We start from the raw sequence: 10,180 nt of genomic DNA, 5'->3' as shown, positions 1-10,180 counted from the left end.
TAAGAGTATAATCATGGAGGTGTGTAAAATTTGTAAAGATTTTCATCAGAACATTATTTATGACATTGGCAATAACTCAATGTTCAATAGGGAATTAAGGGATACTTAATTTGAAGGATACTTTGAATCAATTTTAATTTTTAGAATTACTGACTCAAAAGAATTCATGATATATTATTAAGCAATAAAGATGGCCTTAAAAGGAAACATCATATCATTGTATCATAAAGTGTTACATCTTTGAATATTAATGTAAAAATATAATCACTACTTCCCTCTGTCTCTTTTTGTGTATGTATATATCTGTGTCTTCTTTGTGGATCTCTGTATCTGGATATATATGTGTATATTTTATATAGCTGCATTTCCACAAAATTTTTAAAAATGCAGCAAAACGTTAACAGAGGTTGACAGAATTTTTGGTGATGTTTCTTCTCTTCTATTTTCAATGGACACATTTTGTTTTAATCAGAACAAAGGTTGATTAAGGTTTTCTAGAAAATCTTGTATTTCAGATCAGTCTCAAAGGACAACAGGGATGTAAATTGCTCATAGTTACTATATGAGCTAATATTTATGAATATACTGACCATTAAATTATTTTTTCTATTATTCTACAGAGAAATCCGTCCTTTAGTTGCAAAACGTTTCCTGTGTTACAGGACAATTGACCCTGTTTTAACAAGAGTTAGCTGATAAGAGAAGAATAAGAGAAGTTTCTAGGCCCAATGAAGACAAAGAGCTACCATCTCTTGGGATTTTGAGACAAGAATAAAACTCTAGGAATTAAAGATCACATATTTCAACTCCAGCTGACTTGTCCCTATGTCTTACATAGGATAAAAGAACTCTCTTCTGAAGGGAAGTTGTTTAGAAGGATTTCAGATATTCATATTTTCTCATTATTGTAAAGTCTGGGATATGCTATAGCACAATAGAACTACCAGTTAAAATAAACATGGAAATGTTCTATTGATCTTCATGTTTCAGGATATAACCTAATTACAATCTGGCATAGAGATGGTAAATCTGAACATTGCAAATCAAAATAATATAGTAGAAAACAATAATAGTAGCAAAAAAGTTTCTTTTAATGCCTTTATTGTTTTTTTTAAATGTGTGTTTATTTAATTTTGAGATGGAGGGGATGGGGCGAGAGGGAGACAGAGAACCCCAAGCAGGTTCCATGCCATCAGTGCCAAGCAGGACACCAGGCTCCATCTCATGAACCATGTGATCATGGCCAGAGCCAAAATTAAGAGTCAGATGGTTAACCAACTGAGCCACCCAGGCAACCATCTTTTAATGACTTTAAATGTGACATTAAACATTTCCTATGTTGCAAAGTAAATTATTGGCAATTTGAAAATGATGGTCTATATGTTAGAAAGTTATTTATCAAGGTGTCCTGAATACTCTCTCTCTATTTTATTACATATGATGTCTATTATATTATGAAACTCTATTATTTTATCTCACTATTTTAATGAATGTCAAGGTAATATTAAGATGTTATAATTTCTCTAAATGCTTTATCTTTTGTTTAGTGACCTTTAGAATCAGGAGGCTAAGCATACTCTCCCAACGTGATATATTTGCCTGTTTCTGTGTGCATAGTCCCTGTGGTTATGGGGCAATTTCTATTGAATATTAGGATTTACAAACACGCATCTTTTAGTTCATTTGAAGCAAAAATTTTGGTTTAATAGAGTATACATAGAACTTTTCTTAAAGAGCATTCACTGGTCTCCTGTTTCAATCCAGTTGTGTTAAATCTATTCTGGATTTTAACTTTCTTTACTGAGAAAAACATGATCTTTAGGTTTCCATATAGTTATAAAGCCAAATGATTTTTCAGCAGATTAGTTACATCTTAGTGCGAAAGATTTCATGTAAGAAGAAGTTTTGATAAGATGTTAACTAATTTTAATACCACAATGTGCCAGTCAGTCATGATAGATACAGATTTATTGGGAAGATTTAATCAGTGATTATATAAATCCCAACAAATCTGTGTAAAACCCAATAAATCAGGGGTAGGGGTAGTCATCTTTTATTTTACAGATGTTTCAGGGAGTTGGTGGTAGAACCAGGATTCATCTTATTTCCAAGCCTGACTTCTTGTTTCCCACACAGAGTCCCACACAGGCACTGGGAGTATAGATAATAATGACAATGGAACACTAAAAGATGAGTGTCATTAAAGAAGAAGAAAGCACAATTGGTGACTTGGGAAAAATGAGGAAAATTTCAATTCCTTTGAATTGTCATTCCATGCTTGGTCAGCTTACCTTTAGTTGGCTAACAACCTAAAAGCAAGTGGGTAGTTAAAAGTCCCTTTTGCATATTTTGTAATAAGAATAGTAAGTTAACTATTTGTGTTTGTTGCATTGTTCCCTTGAGGAACAGTCTCTTAAGGAAAATAGAATGTGTATATAAGACTGTGTAAGTGAAGATTTCATCAATATGCAACTTAACATGTATATCTTATTGTACAATGGCCATATATATTCTCTTGTGTACAGTAAGAGCCCTGTTTAATATTGATCTGTTTCAAATTAAAAATGAAGGTCCATATAGAAAAATAATAAGTAGCAATTTGAAAAAAGTGATTTTTTTGTTGGCCTTCTCAAGCTTTAAAAAGCCAGAAATAATTGACATAAGGAAAGTTTTATAGATGTTTATAAAGCATAAACACGAAAACAACAATCAACAGTATACACATGAGCGTGTGTGGTGGGTATTTTATAGATACATAAATAGAGATAAATGTGTATATATGTGGATGTATTTACATTCAATTACTCCCATACTATAATAGACGTGTAGCTAAAATAGTAGCTAAGTACAAATATTTATTATAAATTTATTGCAGTTGGCCATCTGTGATGAAATTTTTAGATTTTCATTAATTTTTTTTATAAATGAAGAACAAAATACTAAAATGACAAACACACCATGTTTAAAGAGCTATATTTTAAAATAAGCTGTGATTCCAAGCTTCCATCTGCTTACTTGCTGAGTGATAGAGAGCATTTTCTCCCACTGCCGCACTTCTGGTCTTTCTTCATTTTCTGAATTAGCCCCTGCACTACAGGGGACCAGATAACATGCTTCTATGCTCTGTCAGCTTGTTCTGCAATAAATCATCAGAGGCAACAACATTTGTTTAGGCCTATTTAAAAGGGTCTCCTGGGAAAATCTGCGAGAAGAGAAACCACTGGCAAACTAACTTTTATAACTTCATCTCTTACTTCCACACCCTTTTATCTTTCTGTATCTCTCGATGGCTGTCACTCTATGTATTATTTGTTTTTAAATTTTGTGAGACACCACAGTAGAATTAGTGAAGGCGCCAGATCCAACCTCCTGTAAATTAGCTAGAACAAAAAGCAATTAGTTGCTAAGTATTTAGTGACAGGATAGATTTCTTTGCTCAAGCATATTGTCCTATCCATTAAGGGAAAGCTGAAGAACTTTTGTTCTAGCTATTCTTCCCTTGACTTATAAAAAGATTATTCCTCTCAATCTTAGGTAGAACAGCTACATCTCTAGCTGTGATAAAATTAGAATTAAAAACACATGCGTAAAGTTGTAACTAAAATTACATTTTATCCACTCCTTTTTTAAAGCACCTTTTAGATATTAACTAATAATAGGTTATAAGACATCAAGTAAATTAATGTTCGGTATTGCTGCCTCAGTGTTCCCTGTTTTAAGACTAGAAACCCAGAAGAGAATTTATTGCTCATTTAGCTCAAGCACGTAGTTGAAGCTCAAAGACGGTATGGGAGTTGTTGGAGGTCATACAGAAAATTAGTACGAAAACCTTCGAAGCCGTGTTTGTTCTGGTCTCCCCAGCATTTTTGGATGATTGTGAGTCAGGGATTGAGCCAATCTCTCCATCAGATGGCCACACTAGGACACCTAGCATATGGAATCTCTTCAGGAAGCTCACCTTACTACCAGAGCTAAATCGGAGATGAAAGAAAGACAACAGAAAAGAAAAAACATATCTGAAAGACTAGATGAGAATAAAAAGTAAATGTAACAAGGGAAAACTTAAAAATACCTTGTAAAACCTACGAATTGCCCAACCTAATCAACTGACCGATCAAGGGTTTTTTGAGCTTGTGGAATATGAAATGGTATGTAGAAAGAAGGATTTTGAGGTTTGACTCAATTTAGAATACCTACTTCATCACTTATTAGCAATATGTACTTAAGGAAGTGACTTTGCCTCTCAGAAATACTGAGCTGGTAGTGACTTTTAGTGCAATATTGAGCAACACACAGCTTGCTTATTGGCAGTTGGTTCTCACCTCCACTTGGGCTGTGCTGTATTCCATGGGGCAGTCACCAACATGGCAGATGAACATGACAGTCAAGTACAATTTGAAGCAGGATGGGAAGGTTGAGGGTTTTTAATTTTGGGTCAGGGATGGCATACCTTTAAGATGAATGAAAGAAAGACTACTCACTAAATCGCAATATGTGTTTTGAAATATATTTTCAACCAATAACCTTGTAGCCAGGATGGACCTAAGCAAAACTTGAAGCATGAAACCAGGCAGGAAGGGTTCTCCTGTACTTTCCCTGTTTCCCCTGCCTAAATTCTACTTATTCGCTTTCAAACCTCCTTCTTGATGCTCTGTTTACATATCAAAAGCTTATCCACAGGCGGAATCCATAACTAAATATTTTGTCATTGTTGCATCCTGGGAACATGTGCCTTTGAACAGAAGGCTTAATGGGAAAGGAACAAACATAAATTATTAAGGCATATACTGGGAAAGGAGGATTCTTAAAGTGTTGCATAATCTAGTCCTCTGACTCTGCGAGTAAGATACACTTAACTCAATTTTATAGGTAAGAAACCAAAACAGAAATAGAACAGCAAGAAAATGTGTGTGGGGTGTGAGAATATGTATGTGGGCAGCAGGTTGAGCAGTGGGAATGCAAGTGAGTTGGAAAAAGACAGTGATTTGTAAATTGTATTCTGGAAGTCTTTGACAATGTTGTCAACACTTATCGAGTTGGACTCTTGATTTTCTTTGTGGGTCTCTCAACCTCTTTCTGAAGAAACTGCTGCTGTTGAAAATTCTTTACCTGGTCAGTGCCTAGATTTCTTAAAGAGATAGGATACAACAGGTGCCTACACTGTACTGCTCACAGCACTTGTTTTGCAATTGGGCTTTGTTTCTTTCTAATGTTGGTGGCCTTCACCAGGTAGTCTTGGGAAAATCAGAGATCCCTCCCTGTTGCTTTCCTTCTGAGATGCTTCCTTTCTTCTAGTTCAGTGCTTCTCAGAAGTAGGCATGGAAAGTCATAGAAGTAGGAATTGAGTAATTTACTTACCAGGTTACTCAAATCATTCCTATGGGTCAATCCTACTCCTTTTGTCTCCAATGAATTCTTGATCCTTAAATATTTACTATTCTGTTTTTAATTTTGTAGAATTTCAAATTCCTCTATCTCCTCTTTCCCTTGCTGTTTGTTGTAGCCAAAGTAAAAATTTGGGGGGAAGGTAGGATGTGGGATCTTCTCATATACTTGATGGTAAAAATGATTCTAGAGTAACAATTGATAAGTGCAGGAAGGTGAGATACTCTTGAATCATATGCTTGCAATTTATCCAGAAATATTCATCCCACCCCACCTTGTTACAAATGTTATTATTGTTACTACTATGAAGATATAAATTATACTGTAAAAAAATTCTTTAGTATTTTTCTGCACATGAAGGCAGAATAGTTTAAGAACTGCATTATAATGCCAATTCAGTCATCATGGAATTCTAGCAAAGGCAAAGAAAGCATACTTGCAATCTGAGAATCGTTTTATCTATATTTTAATCAGAAATAATTAATACACAACAATCTTCACTTAAAGAAAAACTTGATATGCTCAAAGTCATACCTAACAACATTAAGAATTATTTCTGAAATTTCATACAACCCATGTAATTATATAGGATACTAAAGTTTGCAACATAAAGAAATACTGATATCACAGACTGCCCTGTGAATGTCTCATAGAATAACAGAAGTTTAGATTGAATTCATTCATTCAAGAAGAAACAATTTTTATTGTACCTGAAGAGTTATGATGATAGAAACAATATTTTAAGTGATTGAAAACAATTAGCAATAAACCAATTGAATCCTTTTCAAAGCATCATCACTGAGCACTTCAGAAATCTGTTCGGGAGGAAATAGCTTATTAACTTCTATCCTTTAATAACAAGAGAACACTCCAGACATTATTTCATTGATAAAATATTTCTGAACAAATAGAGGATAAAAAGGCAAATCTAGGACCTTAAAAATAACATTCTGCCCTTCATTCCTATTTTTTTATGCCATTCTGTGCCTTGTGGCCAAAGAAATATTTTATACCCTTCAGTTTCACAGAAATTTCACGTTTCCATGATAGTTGTAAAATTTGTGTATTTTTTTTCTCATTTTTGGCAGCTGATTTATCTTGGGGGTTGTTGTGTTCAAATTAGATTTCCACATGTGGGAGGGCAATGACTGTAATGAAAAAAGTTCATGTTTACATTTCCTTTTCTTGGTGCTTTTGCACTAATATGTAGTTTGATAATTTTACAATTATAATTATATAGTCAATTGTATTTGTTTTCTAAATCCTAGTTTGAAGACTTAAATTACCTCAGTAATTTCAATTATTCATTCATCATTCTTTACTACTATTACAGAGTGATCCTATCTTTGAACCAGGAATGTATGCAGTTCAGAGACATAATTTATGTTTGCCGATTGGATTCTACTGTGATGAGTTGTATGACACCAGACAAATTATATAATGATTGTATGCTTCAGTTTTTCTCCTCGGTACAGTAGAGGTGATAATGTTTTGGGGAGGACCAAAGGAGACTGTGTACAGAAGCACTGACCGTGGTGCTGTAGAGAGGAAGGGCCATGTAAATGTTAGCTCAGATAGTTCACTGATTATTCTCTAATACATGTAAGACACTAGATTGTTCTAGGATCACTTAAATTTATATAAAAATAACTCAAATTCAAGAAAAAGCTGTTGTTTCAATGATCAAAGCATAATATGTGACTATAAAGCAAGTGATATTTTAAAATCTGTATATTCACTTGAATGTTATCCTTTCAGCCATCTGAGAAAGTAGACACATAGTCTAACAATCTTACCATTGTTCAAAGTGTTTTAGACTTAGGAAAACTCTCCAGATACAAATTCTGAGTCCTATTAAAAAAACACCACAAACCTCAAACATTTCTGTTTTTATTTGGCTAAAACTTGAGCCCATCTTTGAGGGCTGAGAAAGGTCAAATGTGATACTCCATTCCATCTGAATGAGCTTTTTAAATTATAAAGACCTGTGCCAAGGTACAGTGCTATGGAGTAGAATATTAAAGAAGGAATATCCTCATTGAGAATATTAGAAAATATGCCTCAGGTTCTTAAAGGAATTCTGAAAGCCTCCACATAGTTGAAGCTAGAGTAGCACTCCTGTGATACGTATGGTCTCCAAAGTGCCTGCCTGGAGGTAGACCAACACCCATTTGAGTATGTAAAACTTAGCTGATAAAAAATATTCGTACTACTGACTTTGTAACCACTCTGCTTTTCTCCATTTCCTGCCATATCTAAAATTACCTCCTATGATGGAATTTAATCCAGAAACATCTTAGCCTGCTGAACCATCCCTTAAGTTTGTCTTCCAAATTCCGGTAAGGTTGGGGCAGAAGTCTTGCCAGAGCAAACCAGTCATGACTTGGGCTGCAGTGTCACCAATGGGTGACTTCATATTACCTGTCTGAGTTGTTTAAATAATGAGCTGAGCTTAAATAAAGGGTAGCCAAATATATGTTTAAGTTTATAATTTGTGGAGCATGGTAGTGCAAATGAGTTATAAACCAAGTAGATCATGGAATAAATATTATGATTTGGAATGAAAGCCTAGGAAAATGACAGCCAGAATTGGCAGGTGGAGTAACACAGCTCTGAAGTATGTTTAAACAGACAATAAAATATGATTTGGCAGTTTAAACATATCATAGTTTAAATTGACCATCGTCAGATCATTCAGTTAACTTAGAACCCAGGAGAGAACATGGTTTGATCATGTAATATTTCCTGATTTGGAGAGATTGATTTCGCCTTGCAAATATTTGCTGTCGATTGAGTCCTCTTTGACTTCTTCTCAGAGGTCGTTTCAAATCCTTTTGATTTTTAAACATTTTTACAAATTTAGCACTTCTCTTTCTTATTGTCACTTTGTAATAATATTTTTGGCTGTCAACTGGACATGATGCTTCTTAATAAAATCTGACTTATCTCTTCCTTCTTAAGTATAATGATAGACCTATGCTAATTGGGGTCTGCTGAGGCATCTTATCACAACTGGGCAATCAAGGACTGTGGATTAGCAACTCTGCTAATGTGCAAATGGAAAAAGAGCTGAAGTATTGTAAGCTACATTGTCTGTATTAGTACATGCCTTTAGGTATTCATAGGAACCTTAGAAATGTACAGATGGTCAATTGGTTAATATCAAGATTTAAAAAAAATAGCAAAGAATATTTTGAGAATGGATGAATATATCATTTTTCAAACTTTCTACTAAATAATTAATGGCTTTCTTAGAGATATTCCCAGAGCAGGCGTGTGTGTGCAACATGGCTAAATCCATTCGGCAAAGAGAGGGAGCAAAGCCACAATACCAAAGATGCACTTTGAATATAATAGACTATAGATCAGATGCTACCAAAATACTCAGCTTAAGGTTTGTCAGTGGCTAAGTTACAGTGGATAAAACTTATCAAGCTTCTTCAATGAAATTACATGAAATGCTCCTCAACAATCTACTCTATAACTTACAGACTTCAAGTAATTTCTTCATATAGCTTGCAAAAATGGAAGAATCTCTTGAAAATTCATGCATACTACTTGCCATCATTTGTTTTGATTCATTTAATGGAATTCTAATTCCAGTATTTTAAGAAACACTATGTATTGTTTTCATTGTTCTGCAAATATACTTTCCATTTAAGACATTTTTCTTTGATAAAAGGGATAAGAATCAAAGATGGCAAAATTACAGGTATACTGAATCCTTCTTATTCAAAGTCACTTCTGTGCTCTTCACATTTGCAGGTTTAATGTGTTAGAATTTAAGAAGATTTAAGTTAGGATCATAGAAGACATGTTTTCAAACAGTCTATCATTTTTAGATAATTCGTGAACGTTCCCCCTTGGCTTATAAGAAGTTAGTGTGACATACCTTTTCATAAATATAATTGTTACATTCAAAAAGATTTTTTTATTCCAGTCAGATGAAGACGGGGGGAAATCAAGATCCCAATAAGACAGGTGTGTCAGGGTGGAAGGGTTCAGTTACTAAAGCCAAGGAAGTAACATCACCGCACCCATCAGCATAAATGCCATGGAATCAGTCGCTGCTGAACATCCTGATCCAGCTGTATCTAAAGTACTACTTCCGCCTGTCTGATGGATCTGCTTTACATCACTGAGGTTCATCTCCTCTGGCATCCCTGCAGAAGCAAATAAGAAAACACATGATAATGCATGACCACCTCACCATGATGTGTCTAGAATGGCTTTTTAAAAAAAATGTTTATTTAGTTTTGAGAGAGCGCGAGCAGGGGAGGGGCAGAGGGAGGGGGACAAAGGATCTGAAGGGGGCTCTGCCCTGTCAGCACAGAGCCGGATGCGGCGCTTGAACTCACGAACCACAAGATCATGACCCGAGCCAAAGTCAGACACTCAACGTACTGAGCCACCCAGGCACCCCTAGAACAGCTCTTAAACTCAAAATGTGGATACCATAGTATTTTCATAGCATTCCCCATGTGTTTGCCTAACTCTAAATGAATAATGTGACACAGGTACTTCTGTTCTTAAGTTAGAGAGTACAGGCCCTTGAGTTGGAGTTCTCAAAAAGGTCTCTGGCTTTTTTAAAGCATTTGGAATATTTTCTAATGTCATTGATTGGTTAAAAAACATTTAATTAAAATGTCTTGAGGTATGGCACTATTGCTTGCCTCAGAGATGTAATAATTCTGGTAACTGTGTGAAAGATTTCTAGTGAAAATAAAACCATGTAAGGAGAAATAATTAGGACATTTTTAAAATGTCGAATTTATACAGATTGTATTTTGTTTTA

General features: G+C 34.7%; 1 protein-coding gene across 1 annotated transcript in view; it reads right to left on the bottom strand.

The window, feature by feature from the left end:
* Positions 1-3,038: 3,038 nt before the first annotated feature.
* The window catches only part of GPC5 (glypican 5), a 1,402,048-nt gene continuing 1,394,906 nt past the window's right edge, over positions 3,039-10,180 (bottom strand). Inside the window, exons 8-10 of the mRNA XM_042928851.1 lie at positions 9,278-9,548; positions 4,323-4,450; positions 3,039-3,136 (exon numbers count right to left, since the gene is read on the bottom strand). Of these exons, the coding sequence (XP_042784785.1) occupies positions 9,394-9,548 (155 nt within the window). The 3' untranslated portion in view covers positions 3,039-3,136; positions 4,323-4,450; positions 9,278-9,393. The remainder of the gene's footprint in view (positions 3,137-4,322; positions 4,451-9,277; positions 9,549-10,180) is intronic.

The sequence above is a fragment of the Panthera leo genome, chromosome A1, assembly GCF_018350215.1.
Source record: "Panthera leo isolate Ple1 chromosome A1, P.leo_Ple1_pat1.1, whole genome shotgun sequence".
Taxonomy (NCBI): Eukaryota; Metazoa; Chordata; class Mammalia; order Carnivora; family Felidae; genus Panthera; species Panthera leo.
This window is presented reverse-complemented; position numbering and strand designations above follow the sequence as displayed.